Raw genomic sequence first — 19,436 nt, forward strand, 5'->3', positions numbered from 1 at the left:
CGGTGTTATTGAGAAGGGGGATTTTTTTTCTACCAGCGGGGAGGTGTATTTCCCAATGCAAAGGCCACTTTAGGTTGTGCGGTGAGAAAAAAAAAAAGGAACGGTCCCTTTAAGATTCAGTTGCTATCCAAACAGAAGTAAACACAACGGGCCATTAGAGAAGCTGCAGAGTGGAAGGGGGCGTGCACTAGGGGCGGGGACAGAATGTTACAAACTTGTGAACGTTCTACAAGTGGGAGTGGCCGGGGAGATGTTTGCAGCTGGAGGGCGTGGCTCAGTGAGCAAAGCCACTCAGGGCTGAAATGTGATGGATCTTCCAGGCTGATCTCAGACTTGCCCCAAACTTAGGAAGAGTGAAAGCAGAAGAGAGAGAGAGAGAGAGGGAGAGAGGGGGAGAGAGAGAGAGAGAGAGGGAAAGAGAGAGACAGAGGGGGGATCAGTGAGCACGGGACTGCTGCAACTACAAGCCTCCCAGGACTGCCTTCCCAAACTTTTATCTGACTCTCTGCACAGCACTCAACTCCTGCAAAACCAGCCCGAACCTTCTACCAGGGACACATGGAGGACTTATACTGACTTCACGTGGTGGACCAAATGCGTGGATGTAAATGCCAAGGCAGAGAGACTTAGGATCTGGTCTGGAGATTGTGCAGTGAAGGAGCTGTGGGGAAGCTGCAAGCTGTGGTAGGTAAGTCACTAGTGACTGGGAATGATGAGGCTCTGTGAGCTCCACTGTGTGTGTGGGAGGGAGGGAAGGAAAGAACATGACATGATCTGATTACACCAACATACTTCACTCTGCTGAAACTAGCATGCAATTTATTATCAAGTGCATTGCACAGCTTGCTAACCATGATCACACTGCTGAAACTAGCATGTCATTTATTATTAAATGCATTGCACATCAGAAAGAGAAATGGTTAGGGGGGGTCTGGGGCAAATCTGGGGCAATGCACTTATAGCCAGGCTGCTTACATGGGGGGCGATTTACTAAAACTGGAGCACTCAGAATCTGGGGATAGTACCATTAACTTCTGTATGTAAAATAATAATAATTATTAAAAAAAGGGGGTTGAATTACTAAAACTGGAGCACTCAGTTTCTGGTGCTAGTACCATTTACTTCTCTATGTAAAATAAATAGGGATTGATTTACTAAAAACTGGTGCTAGTACCATTTACTACTGTATGCAAAGTAAAAGAGAGTAGTTAAGTTACTAAATCTGGAGCACTCAGAATGTGGGCATAGTATCATTAACTTCTGTATGTAAAATAATAATTATTATTAAAAAAGGGGGTTGAGTTACTAAAACTGGAGCACTCAGAATCTGGTTCTAGTACCATTTACTACTGTATGCAAAATAAAAAAAGAGGGGTTAATTTGCTAAAACTGGAACACTCAGAATCTGGTGCTAGTACTATTTACTACTGTATGCAAAGTAAAAGAGAGTGGTTAAGTTACTAAAACTGGAACACTCAGAATGTGGGCATAGTACCATTAACTTCTGTATGTAAAATAACAATAATTATTAAAAAAAGGGGGTTGATTTACTAAAACTGGAGCACTCAGTATCTGGTGCTAGTACCATTTACTACTGCAGTGTTTTTCAACTCCAGTCCTCAAGGCACACTAACAAGGCATGTTTTCAGGATTTCCTTTAGATGAAACGGCTGTGGTGATTACTAAGGCAGTGAAACTGATCAAATCACCTGTGCAAAATAATGGAAAGCCTGAAAACATGACCTGTTGGTGTGCCTTGAGGACTGGAGTTGAAAAATACTGTACTACTGTATGCAAATTAAAAAAAGAGGGGTTAATTTGCTAAAACTGGAACACTCCGAATCTGTTGCTAGTACTACTTACTACTGTATGCAAAATAAAAGAGAGTGGTTAATTTGGTAAAACTGGAGCACTCAGAATCTGGTGCTAGTACCATTTACTACTGTATGCAAAAAAAAAAAAAGATTGGTTAATTTACTAAAACTGGAACACCCAGAATCTGGCGCTGGTACCATTTACTACTGTATGTAAAATAAGAAAAAAAAAAAAACATAGGGGCTGATTTACTAAAACTGGAGAGTGCAAAATCTGGTGCATGGTAGCCAATCAGCTTCTAACTTCAGCTTGTTCAATTAAGTTTGACACTAAAACCTGGAAGCTGATTGGCTACCATGCACAGCTGCAGCAAATTTTGCTCTCTCCAGTTTTAGTAAATGTCCCCCCATGGAGTCCTCCTTTTTCAATTTACTGTATTTTATCTAATTAACACAGTTCAGTTCCAGACATTGTAAATGTGGATTGTGGTCACTGTGGTATCCTGCAGCCACCTTTAAAAAAAAAAAGAAGCACAGCAAGGGTTAACGATTAAGCATGATAATTACAATAAATTAGATTAGTTAGCGCTTTGTTGCAATGTCCAAATAAATCCAGGGAGGCGCTGGCTTTGTACCTGTGTCTTGCTAATCACCTGAACTTCAGATGACTTCGCAGCGGCACAGGTTGGCGACATTTGCCTCTCTAGAAAATGACCTCTTGTGTGCAGTGTTAAAATTGGTTTAGTTGACAGATTAGCTGTTCTTTCTTTCTAAAAAATATATCTAGAATTTAAAATACTACTATTACTACTACTAGGAAAAAATATTAATATTATTGATAATAATATAGTACTTTTTGTTTATTTATATATATATATATATATATATATATATATATATATATATATATATATATATATATATATATATATAAATATATATATATATATATATGTATAAATATATATATATATGTATAAATATATATATATAAATAAACAAAAAGTACTATATTATTATCAATAATATTAATATTTTATATATATATATTTTCGATAGAGATATATATATATATATCTGTAGGTATATCTATAGATATCAGTAGATATATCTATCTATATCTATATATATATAAATATATATTTATATATACATACATACGTATATATATATATATATATATATATATATATATATATATATATATATATATATATATATATATTTTCGATAGATATATCTATATATATATATATATGTATATATCTCTGTAGGTATATCTATAGATATCAGATGATATATCTATCTATCTATCTATCTATCTATCTATCTATCTATCTATCTATCTATCTATCTATCTATCTATCTATCTATATATATGTGTGTGTGTGTGTGTATGTATGTAGTAGTAGTATAGCAAATAATAATAATAATATTAATAAAACACATTTTTTATTTATTTTAATTGTTATTTATTATTATTGATCGTTGAAGGTCTAGAAATATTGTGACGAATTTACTTGCATTTTCTAAATTTATAATGCAACAATAATTCCCAAACTACTTCTTAGCAGTAGTCCACAAGGTTATTCTATGCTTGGATACTACAGATACTTGGATGATACAGATATAATTCTGATTGTAGATGGTTAGACCAGTTTGTTATGTTAAAAAACAGAATCACAAAGTCCAAAACACATGATGATACAATGTAACTTGTCTTATAAAATTGACCTAAATCATAGTAGGGTTTGATACATACTACAAAATATATTCATTAAAGACCTGTGCGTAAAACTACATCAACGTCACTTGTTCACATTGCATTTCCATAAACACCTTTTAACTGTAATATCAGGAAAGAAATAACGAATTTTCTTTACTATATTTATATCCTATTGGATTATTATAAGTCCGAGTTGTAAAATAAACCGTCATACATGTTTCCAGTAATTATACGCACGAATTGATAGAATTGAAAAGAAGCAGAGACAGTTCACTTTGCAAAAAGTGTATTTTTACTTTAATAAATAAGGTAACTTTCCGTTTAACCTTACTACACAATTGTGCAAAGAAAATAAAAAAAACATGAGCTTGACCTTATTTACTACAAGCTAAGGGAACTTTGATACATTTTGATAACAGCCTCCACGCCTGTAGTAAATCAACCTTATTATTTCTGAATCTGCTATCAGTAAGTCATTGCAAATCACAGTTCAGTAAACTTGATGTCTACAGGGGTCTAAATAAAATCCAGCTCTGGCTACTACACTAAACTAGCACAAAAGTGACAAAACTAACACAAAACTATCACAAAAATATGACGAATACAAAATATAAACAAACTGAGACAGTTTTATTTAGATACAGATGCACACACACATATATGTGTGTGTATGTGTATGTATGTAAGTGTGTTTTGTGTGTGTGTGTGTATATATATATATATTAGTGGGTAATCATCACTAAGTACTTGTAATATAATGTATACGTAAGAATATATACACATTTATAGGTTGCAACGTGGATCTTAGAAAAGGGTACATGAACATGTAATTATTTAGTTCGATGGATACATAATATAACAATTTGGGAATACAGAAGTGATTTATCTAGTCATAATTTAGTTGTACACATTTAGATGTCACTTTGTGTCCTTGGATTTAATTTTCCATTCATTTGTCTGTACACAGATTGCAATGAGTGAGTGTAGGGACCATTAGCCCAGCAGGTGGTAATACATACATATATATATATATATATATATATATATATATATATATATATATATATATATATATATATTTATTTATATTTATTTATTTATTTATTTATATTTATAGATATAGATATATATAGATATATAGATATATATAGATATATAGATATATAGATATATATATATAGATATATGTTCCTATAGATCTCAGAGGAGTGTGTTGGATTATGCAATTGATGAAGGTCACTTGGTATGTGTTGTAGTGGAGTGGAAAAGAAATTGGATCAGGAAGATTCCCTCTCAAATAATTATCGATTATGATTAGCAGAGGGTGCCACAATCTACTAGAAGTTATCCACAAACTGTGCAAATCTTATCATTTGCTCATTCAAACCCATACCACTTTCCTATTATGTCATAGGCGACTCTTTATATTAATGTATACTTGTATACTTGCTGTGTTTTTGTAGTATACGTTTTTGTAGTATAAGCTAGAATTGTAATTAAAGTGACATCAAGTGAAAGCAAATCTATAGGATTATTTTTCTGTGTGTGTGTGTGTGTGTGTGTGTGTGTGTAGTAGTATAGAAAATAATAATAATATTAATAAAAAAAATGTAATTTAAATGATTATTTATTATAATTGATCATTGAAGGTCTATAAATAACAAGTTTAATAATAAGTGACAAGTTTACTTGCATTTGCTAAATTTAGAATGCAACAATAATTCCCAGACTACTTCTTAGCAATATTTCCGTTGTATACATACATGCGCACACCTTTCCTGACATGTGATCGGTTTTATTTCCACAATTTACTAGTTAAGGGTTCTTAATGAAATATTTGAAGGTTCTTAGCCATGCAATTCATGTTATCTTATACTGGGCCCCAGTACAATGTAACGCTCTATAAACCAGTTGGTGCTGGTAGCAGCCCTCTCCTTGGATTATCGTGTATTTATAACAAAAAGTGTTAAAAAAAAAGACTTAAAAAAAAACTGTTGGTGTCCGATTGCTGTGAAGCTAAAAGCTTTCATATCATTGGTTAATGTAGCCAGGCTGTAGTGAAACTACAAGACACAGAGGATGGCTTCAGAAAACTTCTGATCTCAGCTGCTTTCCAACTATCAGTTGTAGAGAACTTAAATGAACTGAACTCTTGCAGAACTGGGTTCTAAATTAGACTTAGGCAATGCATGATAAAGTTATCTTGGGACATCAGGTTCTGTTCAGAGTTCTGTGGCATTAGAAGGTCCAGGCATTTGGGTTGATTTGCTAATTTGTTCATTTTGCAAGGAAATTACCCTATCAGGTGCAAGTCAAAATCTTGTTACTTTTTAAATCTTCTAAATAGGATTGGGTAAATATAACCTCCCTGAATTCCATAGTATAAGCAAACATTCACCTTGTTAGGTGAACCTTCTCTTCTTCTTTTGTCTGGGCACACATGGGCACACATGGGCACATTTTGATGGTGTGATCAGGCTACTAAAACCCCCTTCATGAATCACCAGGGATCACTACACATGCAGTCACTACCAACAGTGACTATTGGTATATACTACCAATAGTGATTAATGGCTACTACACGCACACTCCATTATTTCCTATCTGTAGTTGTTTGCTCATTGCTTTGGCAAAAATGGCTTTGGAAAATGAATGGACCTGATTTTATTAGGAGTAAAGCGATTTTTATATTGTAGAACTACATCTTCCTTGCTTTACACAATCCTTGAACAACATTTGGGTCTTCAGCTATTCTAGTTTCAAGCTTAATTAAAGTAATGCTAGAGTATAGTGCCCAGAGACATTGAGGCTGATTTAAAGGAGTTGAGAATGCTCACTCTAAAAATAATAATAATATTGAATTCTATTATCCAGTTATGTGTATGAAATAAATAGGAGGTTGCCTATCTCATTGTTAGATACTCAAAGAGAATCTTGCCTTTTTTGAGTGGACATTCTCAACTTCTTTAGTAAATCAGCCTCAGATTGTCAGGGCATGCTAGTAACCACAGCTTATCTATGCCCTGCATTGTAATAACACAAATGGCAAAGGTTTATAAAGCCTTCTAGTTGAGAGGAGCTGAGGTCAGGGTCCCTTGGAGGTGACAAGGAGGCAATTGATCCAGTGGTTGGGCCTCCTGTGTGGCTTCTCTAAGGACCATCTGGAAGAGATCTGGCTGTAAAGTGGGTTTATTTAGAACCTGTAATGCTGGAGGAAAAGTGTGTCTTCTATCTTCCTAGATTGCCTTGATGAATGAGTTTTTGGTGGAAAAAGACAAATAGATGGTCTTGATTCCCCCTCCTCCTTCCCCTCTGCTTGTGTAGATTTTAACCCTCGTTCTGTGAAAATGTCCAGCCATTGATCATCACTGTTTTCAATGGGGCTAATTTACTAAAGGTGTAAAGAATGTTCACTTAGCAAACTGAAGCTGTGTTCACTCTGAATACCAAACCAGGTGGGGGGGGGGGGCATGGAAAAAAAACATCCTTGGTTTCTTTAAAGGAGCAATATATGGCTTTCCATCAGCTTCAGAATATGGCCTCTCTGCAACTGTATTGTATATTACTATAGCCACCACTTACCATACCATAGATTAAATATATTACATATTAGAGAACATATTATTTTTATTATTATTGTTATTAGAGAATACAATGCCAGGGTCATTACAAGCTTAGCTTTTCTGATAAACTTCACACATTTACCAACGATTGCAGTCTTACCAGTTTGTTACAAAATAATTAGACATGTGACTAGAAACAAAAAGCTCTAAAATACTGGGTATGAGTGGTTGGCTGAAGGGTAAAAATTACCCAAGGTTCCTCAGATATAAGAAAACCTTGTGTTTTTTTAAAAAATGTTTTGCTTTTAGTTTTTGTATTATAAGTGGCTGCAAATGTAGATATTTGCAAACTGAGATCACAGGTTAATGGAGCAGGCCATAGCTAAGGCTACCTACAGAGATAGCATAATGATTAATTTGTCTTAGAAAGAAATCTCATAGGGTCTATCTTTCTTACACAAACATTGCCAGAATATCTGCTCCCTAAAACTGTCATTTTACATCCAATATCTATTGGACAGACTTTTTACATGTCTGCTTTCCCATCTCATGATAATTAAATGATCAAATGTGGTTACAGATTCATTTCCTCTGGAGGCTTTGTTACAATAATATCTAACATATTTCACATTCATCTTTTCCAATTGATTTTTTTTCCAGTTTAGGAAACAATTTTGGAGAAATTTGTTATAAGTTTGAGTTCTCCCTTAGCAGCACATACATTACAATGTGATTGTACAATGTGTTTTATATACGGTTTTAATGTCCTTTAAATTTACCAACTTGTAGGTAGTATGAGGGCCTATCTAAACAATCTTGATTCCGTCTGCTAGAGCTGAGTAGTAGTATACAATCAGATACCTGTGTTGATTTACTAAAAGAGTGCAAAATCTGGTGCAGCTATGCATAGAAACCAACCAGCTTCCAGATTTATTTTTTGTCAAAGCTTAATTGAACAAGCTGAAGTTAGAAGCTGATTGGCTGCCATGCACCAGATTTTGTGCTCTCTAGTTTTAGTAAATCGACCCCCAAATATTTGATCAGTTCTATGTCTATGGTTAGTGTTATCTTATAATCCAGTCAAAGAGAGGGTTTAAAGCATATCTAAATCCCAAAACATTTTAACAAGTCTTTTATTTGGTGGCTGCAGTTTTCTTTTTTGGGCTTTTTATCCCCCTTTATTTTTACCTGCTAATAACATATTTCTTGTACTAGGGTGACAACATGCACTGTATCCCCAATAGGGGAGCACTGTTGTCACCCTTTGCTGCTCCCCCAATTTGGATTACAAACACCTCCCCCTCTTTTCATTGTTATTACATAGAGGGGTGTTGCTTTGTAACACTTTATAGCTGATGAAGCTAATAACATTGTTTGGGATTTTAGTTAGGTCCAAAGGAAGTGATGAGGATACTGCATTTCTGGCAAATTCTGCACTTGCAAAAAATGTACTTAGCCTGAGAAAAGAAAACTAATACCTCCACCACATTTGAGGACCGATAATCTGCAATATAGTACATATATGTTTTTAGTTTAGATATACTTTAATAGGTAAAACTATAATAAACTGATATCTGATGAAGATCTCTCTGCTTTTTGTAGTAGGTTATCAAATAATTATAATTGAATGTAAAGAAAAGCAATAATATGCAAAGCACACAAACTCACAGCAAACCAATTAACCCTCATAAGAGTCAGGGCAAAGAAAGATGGCTGTAGACTGGTTGCTGTTGATTACTGTTTTCTGTGATAAAGCAAAATACATAACAGCAACCAATTAAAAATCACCTTTCGGTTTCCTTTTACCTTTCTGTTGACAGATGATATTTGATTGGTTGTTGGAAATAACAGCATCACTTGCTGCCCTTTGAACTATAATAACATTTCATTTGGCTACAACCACACATCTTTATCAAGACCTGGCTGTTTTGGCTGCACAGAAAAAACTCAATGCAAATTTGATTCTGTTAGCTTAGTACAAACAAATCTGTACAGAAAGAAATATGATGTCTGTTGTTGCTGAGCTCCTTCTTCTAGTTGCCTGGCTTCAATACCGACTCACATGGATGAAGCATGCAGCAGCCAAAGTCAGTAATCCTGAATTGCATTGCTGTCAGGACTCAAAGGTATTGATTTTCTAAAGGAGTAGAGGCTTTTCACTTAGCAAGATAAATGTTAGTTAATATGGCAAAGCTGTGTTCACTTCAGCAACCAATCCTGTGTTAGCAAAAGGATTATTTTTTATTTACCTTGCACTTGATTTGGTATTTAAAGTGAATGCCGGTTCACCTGATTTAGCAAAATTCACTTTGCAAGTGTGAAATTTTCCAGTCTCTATTCCTTTATTAAATTAACTACAGTGATATGGAAAGTGCTGAAAACACTGGATCAGCATGACAGCCAGGCAACTTGCATTTTTAGACATGTTAACAATGGCAACATCTTTATATCCCCATAATGTATTTCTTTTATGTTTGTGATAAATTTGGCGCACTCCTTTTCACGTCACATTATCAGTGATCAGGGAAAATAGTTGGTGTGGTGGTACTACAACTGTCAGCATGCACAGCCATGCTGGTACGTGTAGTGTCACAACAGCTGGAGCACTAGTGGTTGACTGAGCTTTATGTAGAGAGTAGTTTCTGGTTTTATAGACTTCCCCTTACAAATAATCTCATTGGTGCCTGGCACAGTTTCTTAAAGCTCTTCACTCTCATGCTGTGAGCCCAAATAGCAGAGGCTGCTTAGTCCTTTTGGTTCTAATTAGGAGAGGTGAAGTCCTTTGGAAAACATTTTTCCCGAAGATCAGCGCTCACTGTAACTGTGGCCAAATGAATTCTTCCCATGTCTTGAATCACTTTGCTTTGACTCTTAAAAAATACATAAGGAAATTAAATGCACATTGAGAATAAATACACTTTTCCCTCCTGTTTTCTTCTCTTGCCTACAGGAGTTGAACGTGGTGGGCCTATCGTTATACTGGAGCGGATCCAGTGCCAAGAGCAAAGTGCTGGCTAGTGTGATTTGAGAAGATTGGCAATATGGGTAGCAAAGCCCTTCCAGCCCCCATCCCTGTGCATCCTTCCTTGCAACTGACAAACTATTCATTTCTGCAGGCTGTCAACACCTTCCCAGCAGCTGTAGACCATCTGCAGGGACTTTATGGACTCAGTGCTGTACAGACAATGCACATGAATCATTGGACTTTGGGCTACCCCAATCTGCACGGCATTACCAGGTCCACCATTACTGAGATGGCAGCTGCTCAAGGCCTGATGGACGCCAGATTTTCTTTCCCTGCCTTACCCTTTGCCACTCATCTCTTTCACCCAAAACAAGGAACCATTGCTCATGTCATCCCAGCCCTGCACAAGGACAGGCCCAGATTTGACTTTGCCAATTTGGCCATTGCTGCAACCCAGGAGGACCCACCCAAGATAGGTGATCTGGCCAAGCTTAGCCCAGGGCTTGGAAGCTCTCTATCGGAGATCAGCAAACTGTCCCCAGACAGGAAACCTTCCCGAGGGAGGTTACCATCCAAAACCAAAAAAGAGTTTATCTGCAAGTTTTGTGGAAGACATTTTACTAAGTCCTACAACTTGCTCATCCATGAAAGGACCCATACAGATGAAAGGCCTTACACGTGTGATATATGCCACAAAGCCTTCAGGAGACAGGACCACCTGAGAGACCACAGGTAGGATTTTTACACTATACCATAATGCAAGGCTCTGTAGTAGATACATGGATTTCCAAATATAATGGCTTATATAATAATACAGAAAACATGACAAAATTGGGAGCCAATCCGATTTTATTTTTAGGGAACTGAGTTTACAATTGAACAGCATTAAAAACATATTTCCAGATGTGTAATAAAAGGTCACATATATGAAAAAACCCACAACCCACTAGTATCTCAGTTGTCCAGTTTTCCAATCTGTAGGCCTAGTAGACCCACTATAAGATTCAGTAATGACAAAGAAATTAGAAATGCTGTGGGGATGATATATGAGCAATCTTCATTATCTTTAGGCCTCTAAGCTTGATGGGCCCAATTTCATTTGTAACTGTTTGCAGATCGGCAATGTTTTAACATTTCGGAAAAGAACATTTGTGATGATTTACTAAAGGAGTAGCAATAGGAAGAAGGAGATGGACAGCCGCACTCCGAAATAATAATAATAAATAAGTTGTCTTTTATTTTTCAAGCAGGAACATGCATAATCACCACAACCATAAACCAGGACAGCCGACTAGCTTCGCACTCTTGCTAGTGCTTAATCAGTGCTTAATCTAGTGCTTAATCAGCCATGATTAAGCACTAGCAAGAGTGCGAAACTAGTCGGCTGTCCTGGTTTATGGTTGTGGTGATTATGCATGTTCCTGCTTGAAAAATAAAAGACAACTTTTTTGAAAAGTTATTTCGGAGTGCGGCTGTCCATCTCCTTCCTCCTATTGCTACTGCTACATGCATTGCCAGCACCTTGGTAATCCGACCGTCCCTGATTGTCTATAGGGCTCACCTGGAGCGGTGAAAATCTTCTTCTGTCGATTTACTAAAGGAGTTGAAAACCTTCACACAATTAATTGTCCATTATCCAGTCACAACCAATAGGTAACCAGGAATTTTCACATGACTGGATAATTGATTTGAATATTCACACAATGTGTTGTGTAAAGATTCTCAACTCCTTTAGTAAACCAGCCTCAGTATATTATTATTTATTCTAATAGTTTTTTGTTTTTTTTTGGATGTGGGAGGATGTATGTGGTCATAGTGGGATTTTTTATTTTTTTTGCATGTTGGGAAGAATTTATTGAAAGACACAAAATCTAGGCAAACCGTGATTTAATAAATATAGTAAAAATTAAATGCGGCAAATCAATATGTTTAATTTATTTCAGTGAATTCTGATATGTAACAGCGCTTAGTACATTATTTCAGTTTTTTTATTTTTGCACTGCCTTATTAAATCATATGATTGATCACTAGTAAATGATATCTGCCTTCAGAGATCACTGAACTGACTGTCTTGTATAACCTATAACTGTACAATTAACTACAAGTCCTAACAAACATGACCTGGCACACTGAGACTGAGACTACACCTGTTTTTTTTTTTTCTTCTGAGCTTGCAGGGTTTTACCTCACATTTGCAGTTCTGATTTTCTGTGTCCAGTCCATTTATTTTAAATGTTATTGGTGATCAATGGACCTTGGTTATCAGTGCCACCAAGAGATGGCGCCTTTCCTTCCTTTAAAACAGGCAGTAATGTTATGTGAAGATGGCTAAGGAGCTCATTTATGAAAAATGGAGTAAAAGATGGTTTTGCCCTTAGCCAAAGGTCACCATGGGATTGATTTACTAAAGGCAAATAGACTGTGTTCATTTTGCAAGGTGTACTTTGCAAGGAAATGTCCCCCAGAGCTCAGTGAATGAGGCAAAGCTCTGCTGGCATCCATCATCTGAATCATGGGCAAGCAACAGTGCTGTTTTATTTTATTGTTATTTTTTTTATTTTTTTCATGCTCATGATTGGGTATTTTTTGCAAAGTGTTTTTTTTTTTTTTTTACTTAATTCTGTAGGCTCTGGGGAAAATTCACTTGCAAAGTGCAACTTCCCTTGCAAAGTATATTTGCCTTTAGTAAATCAGCCCTCTTCATGTACAATTAAGAGATTAATGTAACCAACAATTTTTGTGCAGCATATAAATCTGTATAAAGTTTGGTACAGGCATACCCCACTTTTAAGTACACAATGGGGTTTATTTACTAAAGTTGGAAAGTCAGGCTTACTTCTGCATAGAAACCAATGAGCTTCTAACCCCAGCTTGTTCAACTAAGCTTTGGTAATAAAATCATTTTTTTTTTATGCAGAAGTGAGCCTGTTTATTTACTAAAGTTGGAAAGTTTGGAAGTTTATTTACTAAAGTTGGAAAGTCAGGCTCACTTCTGCATAGAAACCAATGAGCTTCTAACCCCAGCTTGTTCAATTAAGCTTTGGTAATAAAATCATTTTTTTTTTTATGCAGAAGTGAGCCTGATTTTGCACTTTCCAGCTTTAGTAAATAAACCACCTTGTGTACTTAAAAGGTTATGCCTTTATAGCATTCATTACATTCATGTCTGTGGCACGTTTGCTAGTGCAATAACCTTAAAGCAGAGCTCCACCCATAAGGGGAACCTCTGCTTATCTGCCTCTTTCCCCTCCGGTGCCACATTTGGCACCTTTCCGGGGGAAGAGGGTACCTGTTTTTGACAGCGGTGAGATTACCCGGAAGTTGCCCCCCCTTTTCCCCCACTGCCAAGCCATTCACACAGCGCATGCATAGTAAGGAACTGGATGTGAAGCTGCAAGGCTTCACTGCCAGATTCCCTTACAAGCAATGGCGGCGGCAGCACCCAAGAGCCAATTGAAAAATTGGCTGGGGTGAAGACAATGCTGGATTCCAGGACAGGTAAGTGTCCTAATATTAAAAGTCAGCAGCTACAGTGTTTGTATTTGCTGACAATATTTTTTTTTCTGAAGGAGCCTGGACCTCCTATTTAACTGTAAATGGTAGAAAACATTTTGTACATATGCATGGCCTGTAAAGACCTGCTCATGTTGTACCCTCTAAATCAAAAATCTGGGTGTCAAGTCGACCACCTTCCCACTCAACATATAGGGTACATATAGCCTTCTTGGCAGTTCATCCCCCATGAATGCAGGTTTGAGTCTTTAACATGAAATCTGATTTTTAGCTATGGGCAACCGCTCCATATTTGCTTCATTTTTCATAAATCACCCACTGACAGGTCTTAGAAATAACCAAGGATGACTTTTGGACCATTGATCTCCCTGCATTTCCAGCCTACAGCCTTCCAGTTCTTGTTCCTCTTCTTCCAGTAAAGAGTCAGTCAATGTACTTCCCCCTACTGTGAATTATGATATGGTTCAGGCGGGCGGAGTTTCATGCTTGTGCGTTCATATGTGCGATAAATCTTTCCTATGTAAATATATATCCAATATTATAGACTGATTTATGTATGGGGCCCAGGTTTTATAGCCCCTGAAGAGAAATTGTTTCAGCAAGCTCCCAGACAATGTATTTACAGGAGCTCTGGAGATAAGGCCTTGCGAAGGTCGCTGTGCTTGTGGCAGATAGCAGCACAATGTATACTGTTTGCCTCCTGCACCGAGAGTGCAATCAGTCATTGATCAGAATCACCAATCTGTTTTCAAGTGGCCTATTCTGCTAAGCGCTATCATAATGACACACCGGGCTATCTGAGGTTAATGCAATCCATTGATGTGGCTCTTCTCCACATTGTTTAAACTTAGTTTTTAATTACTGATTTCTTTTATTCCCCTCCCCCTTCAGATATATCCATTCCAAAGAAAAACCCTTCAAGTGTCAAGAATGTGGGAAGGGATTCTGTCAATCAAGGACTCTGGCAGTACATAAAACCCTACACATGCAGGTAAGAATGGCCTGTACAGGGCCTTAAAGTAGTATTGAATACTTGTGCCAAAGTTATGTTCTCTATTTATATGCATTTAATAATACCATGTTTATTTATTATTGGTACTTATATAGCGCCATCAATTTTCACAGTGCTTTATATATATATATATATATACCGGTATAAGGAGCTTAAAATCTAAGGTCCTTAACTCACTTGCATACTTATACTAGGGCCAATTTAGACAGGAGCCAATTAATCTACCAGCATCTCTTTGGAGTGTGTTGGGGGGTGAACTGGAGTACCCAGAGAAAACCCACGCAGGCACAAGGAGGACATGCAAACTCCAGGCAGAGACAGGTAGTGCCGTGGTTGAGTTTCCAATCCTAGTGCTGCTAGGCAGAAGTGCTAACCACTAACAGACACTGTGCTGTTTTTTTAAAGTAGCTAATTTCTAAATGTATTTTCTAATAACGCACCTCTAGAGGGAGTAGCCTTTCCCCCTAACCTATAGTTGCCGAGCGTGCATCATCTCTCTTTCTTTCATACCCAAAGGTGGGTCTACATCTCCTATCAGCGCTTGTGCATGCATTGGCATTTCACATGTGCGATACTCAGTGGTCAATCATGGCGGGTGGGAGGGGAGGTGGGCGGATTGTAGGTCCTATTTAGTTTAAGCCCATATGTGTAGGCACACAGAGCAGCTTGTCGTAGTAATGTAGACCTTGGGGAAGGTGGGGAGTGCACTCACAGTGGTCAACACTAGTAGGAGCCACCACTACAAAGGAAGGGCTGTTATGGAAAAAAATAAACAATTCTGGTCTGAATTTACTGAGACTAGCATGGGTCATCCAATGAGCATAGATGTGAGTGTTCCTATATATGTGTTGTTGGTTTTTAACATTATGATTTAAATACACTTCAGAAGGACTCACTGACAGTTCACCTATAGCAGTGATGGTGAACCACGGCACCCCAGATGTGTTGGAACTACATTTCCCATGATACTCATGCATTCTGCAGTGTAGTTGAGCATCATGGGAAATGTAGTTCCAAGACATCTGGGGGTGCCAAGGTTCACCACTAGTGACCTTTAGCAATCAATCAGGGAGCATGCTTTCCTAATTGGCTGCAATGGCTAAAATATGTTTTTACCAAAAGATTTGACCATAATAATAATACTTTATAATAATAATCTATAATAATGTCTATCATAATTATAAATAAATAAATATATGTTGTAAAGCACTGTGTAAACTGTTTAGCGCTATATAAACCCTGTAAAATAATAATATATATATATATATATATATATATATATATATATATATATATATACACACATTATATATATATATATATATATATATATATATATATATATATATATATATATATTTCCCTTTTATTACCTTAAACTCAAAAGTGTTGCTGTATATCTGTAAGCTACTGACTAGTTAAGTTTTTACCAGAAGATATTATTTCCTTAAAACTGTACAAAAACATTATGATTAAACTCAGATTTATTTGCGTCAACTTGTACCCCATCATAAATGTTTTCTCATATAGAATATCCTTACTACTGCAAAAATATACCCTTATCCCCATAGATAACATTTTAATTTTAATTGTAGTATGGAATTATATTCAATATATTTATTTACTAGTATTTCAGACTTGTTTTGGCAAAGTTATTATATATTTTTTAGAAAAAAATGTAACTGCTGGAGGGCAGTGACAGGGCGGACCTTAAAGGCAAGACGGGAACAAGAGATTTAGAAAAAATATATAATTTTAATTACAAAAAATACAGTAAGATACATAAAAACCATACAAAATATGCATTGGATTTGAAAATATCCTCTCGTCTACGCGTTTCGCCTATTTGCTTCCTCAGGACGAGATAGGAGAATTTTGGCAGTAGGACATTACATATTTTATTTATCGGGGTGGTCGTCAGTCATCCAGTGCATCACGGATGCTTAAAGTCGCAGGTGTACTAAAAGTAATTTATACGTGGCTTAATAAAAGCTTGTACAACCGGGCGTAGAGGGATTCCTCATATTGACATCAGAACCGCATCTGATCCGTGGTAAGAGTTAAATCTAGCAGATAGCCATAGTATGGAAGGAAACGGGACCAATAGGACGGGAGGCAGAGCCACAATGGGAAGTATATCCAGATTGGGCAGCCAGAGTACTGTCCGTTATGCAAGAACCTTTATAGGTAAGACCTCACGGAGGGGAGGGTATCATATGTCCCGTGCATAGCCTGTGCTATGCCTCGTCCTGAGGAAGCCAATAGACGAAACGCATAGACAAGAGGATATTTTCAAATCCAATGCATATTGTGTATGTTTTTTATGTATCTTACTGTATTTTTTGTAATTAAAATTATATATTTTTTCTAAATCTCTTGTTCCCGTCTTGCCTTTAAAGTCCACCCTGGCACTGCCCTCCAGCAGTTACAATTTTTTCTATATTTAATTTTCGGATGCTGGCAAATGTGAGTGCCTTTATGTTCCCCTTCCCCTTTCGCTTATATATTTTTTAGTTTCTGGCCCATCCCGTAGTCCCTTGACATGAAATACTTTATTTCATGCAATGTATTTATAATTAAAGGGTAACATGGTGTCTACTTTTATTTGTAGCCCCTAGTCTTTATTTTACTAAAACACCATTGAAATTATTAAAATTTTAATTCATTAAAAAAAGGAAAAGGAGAGACGTGTAAAGGATTAATCCTTTGCTTGCTTCAAATCTGAACAGGAATCACCCCACAAATGCCCCACATGTGGAAGGACATTTAATCAGAGAAGTAATCTGAAAACTCACCTTCTTACCCATACAGACATCAAGCCCTACAATTGTGAGCAGTGCGGCAAAGTATTCAGGAGAAACTGCGACCTGCGAAGGCACAGTCTGACACACAGCCCAAGGCAAGACTACTAGAGTCGGACACAGAGCCCCACCCACCTACTTGAGTCGGACAAGAGCTCCTCCCACCCACTTGAGTTTGAAACAAGAGCCTCGCCCCTTCACATAAACTGCCCCAACTTCAAGGACGGGCATGCAGTGTCGGGGGATAGGACTAACGGGAACTTTTTGCTTGGACTTGCTTTGCGGACTGGACTTTTCTGATCAACAATACAGCCAGACTGAAGCCTGCTCTCGCCTTTTGTACAGATAAAAAGCTCATTTTAGAGCTGTGTATATAAGTACTATTGTGTTTTTTATTATTATTGTTCAGTTTTGATGCACAGTGGTACAGAGTTTTTTTGTTTTTTTTCCGAGAAAATGCCTTAAAACTGTAAGTCAAAAATAAAAATATAATTTTTTTCAATTTCTGTTCCCATGTATTTGTCGAAAGTTCCTCTGAGTATTAAATATCGGTGGTTATTCCTTAAAAATGATGTCGGACGGGTGATTCTGCCACTAGAGACAAACTAAAAAAAAGGCTGAGGGGTTGATTTACTAAAACTGGAGAGTGCAAAATCTGGCGCAACTCTAAGGCCCCGTACACACGGCCGAGGAACTCGACGTGCCAAACACATCGAGTTTCTCGGCCAGTTCAGCCCTGAAGCCGCCGAGGAGCTCGGCGGGCCGAGAGCTCCCATAGAACAACGAGGAAATAGAGAACATGTTCTCTATTTCCTCGCCGAGGTCCTCGTCGGCTTTCTCGGCGAAATTGTACACACGGCCGGGTTTCTCGGCAGAATTCAGCCAGAAACTTGGTCGGAAGCTGAATTCTGCCGAGGAAACTGGTCGTGTGTACGGGGCCTAAAGAGAAATTAACCTGCTTCTAGGTTTTATTGTCAAGTGATTGTAAAGGATCACCCTGTAAAACAACCCGTTTAGTTTAAAAAAGAAATGAAAGGAAAAAAATGTGTGTAAAAAAAACGTTATAAATAGCTTTTTTTCTGTGATCACATTCCCAATCATTGGAGGAGAGCAGGTTGAGTTCCCAGCGTAGCTAGAGAACTGACTACTCTGGGTCTCCTGCTTAGTGTGGTCAGTTTTTTCATAGGAAAGAAGAGGGAGTGGCAAGAACTTCAGAAATTTCACATAAAGGAAGCAATACAAAGACAACAGCAAACTTTCTCATACATGGTACAGCAGGCATATGTCAGGAATATGAAATGTTAGGGTAAAAAAAGCTTTAATTGAACAAGCTGAAGTCAGAAGCTGATTGGTTTCTATGCAGAGCTGCACCAGATTTTGCATTCTCCAGTTTTAGTAAATAAATCCCTATGTTTTTGTTACTATTTAGGGATAAAAGCTGTTCGGCTGATGTCAGACCCTAGCAATCCTGGCATTGGCAATTTGTAGAAATCACCACTAGCAAGGATCACTCAAGAGGCCGCCTGTCTGTCCATATGAATTTGCTCTCTCTGTAACAAACACAGTGCAAAGTCACTCTGTCCATGGCCCTTAAATAAAATGTTTTCTTTATTTTCTTAATTTTTTTTTATTTTTACACTGTCGCTTTAAAGAAAAAAATTAACTAATTTATTGCTGTCAGAAGGAATGTAAACATACCTTGTGACAGTAATAGGCAGTGACAGGTACTTTTTATGGAGGGATCTGGAGTCTATAAGACCCCAAATCCCTCCTTTGCACTTAAAAGCATTTCAAATGCCAAGTTTGGCAGCTTTGAATGTTGTAATTATTTTTTATTAGGCGCCTTTACGTCGTCTGTAAACTGGAAGTAATGTCATGACAGGATTCCGGATTACTAGATCCAAGATCCGATATCTGACTTTGTTTGGGTCTCCAGCCAGCCGGCAGACATGCTAGCTTGTCGCTCGGGTCTCCAGGTGGGACGGGGAAGAGCCTGGGCCAGCCGCTGAAGGTGGCTCGAGGGGGAGGATGTCCCCTCCCAT

General features: G+C 37.3%; 1 protein-coding gene across 3 annotated transcripts; it reads left to right on the forward strand.

Moving 5' to 3' along the window:
• The first annotated feature begins 283 nt into the window (after nucleotides 1–283).
• On the forward strand, nucleotides 284–17,896 carry OSR2 (odd-skipped related transciption factor 2). Of its 3 annotated transcripts, none has more exons than XM_040354770.1 (4): nucleotides 284–688; nucleotides 10,054–10,800; nucleotides 14,473–14,572; nucleotides 17,323–17,896. In XM_040354770.1, the coding sequence occupies exons 2-4, from the start codon at nucleotides 10,145–10,147 to the stop codon at nucleotides 17,503–17,505; spliced, it is 939 nt and encodes a 312-aa protein (XP_040210704.1). In that variant the 5' UTR covers nucleotides 284–688; nucleotides 10,054–10,144; the 3' UTR covers nucleotides 17,506–17,896. The 3 variants fall into 3 exon arrangements, with proteins under 3 accessions (XP_040210704.1, XP_040210705.1, XP_040210706.1); XM_040354771.1 differs by having other exon boundaries at nucleotides 284–684; XM_040354772.1 differs by having other exon boundaries at nucleotides 286–688; nucleotides 17,405–17,896.
• Nucleotides 17,897–19,436: the final 1,540 nt, after the last annotated feature.

Source organism: Rana temporaria, chromosome 5 (assembly GCF_905171775.1).
Source record: "Rana temporaria chromosome 5, aRanTem1.1, whole genome shotgun sequence".
Classification (NCBI taxonomy): Eukaryota; Metazoa; Chordata; class Amphibia; order Anura; family Ranidae; genus Rana; species Rana temporaria.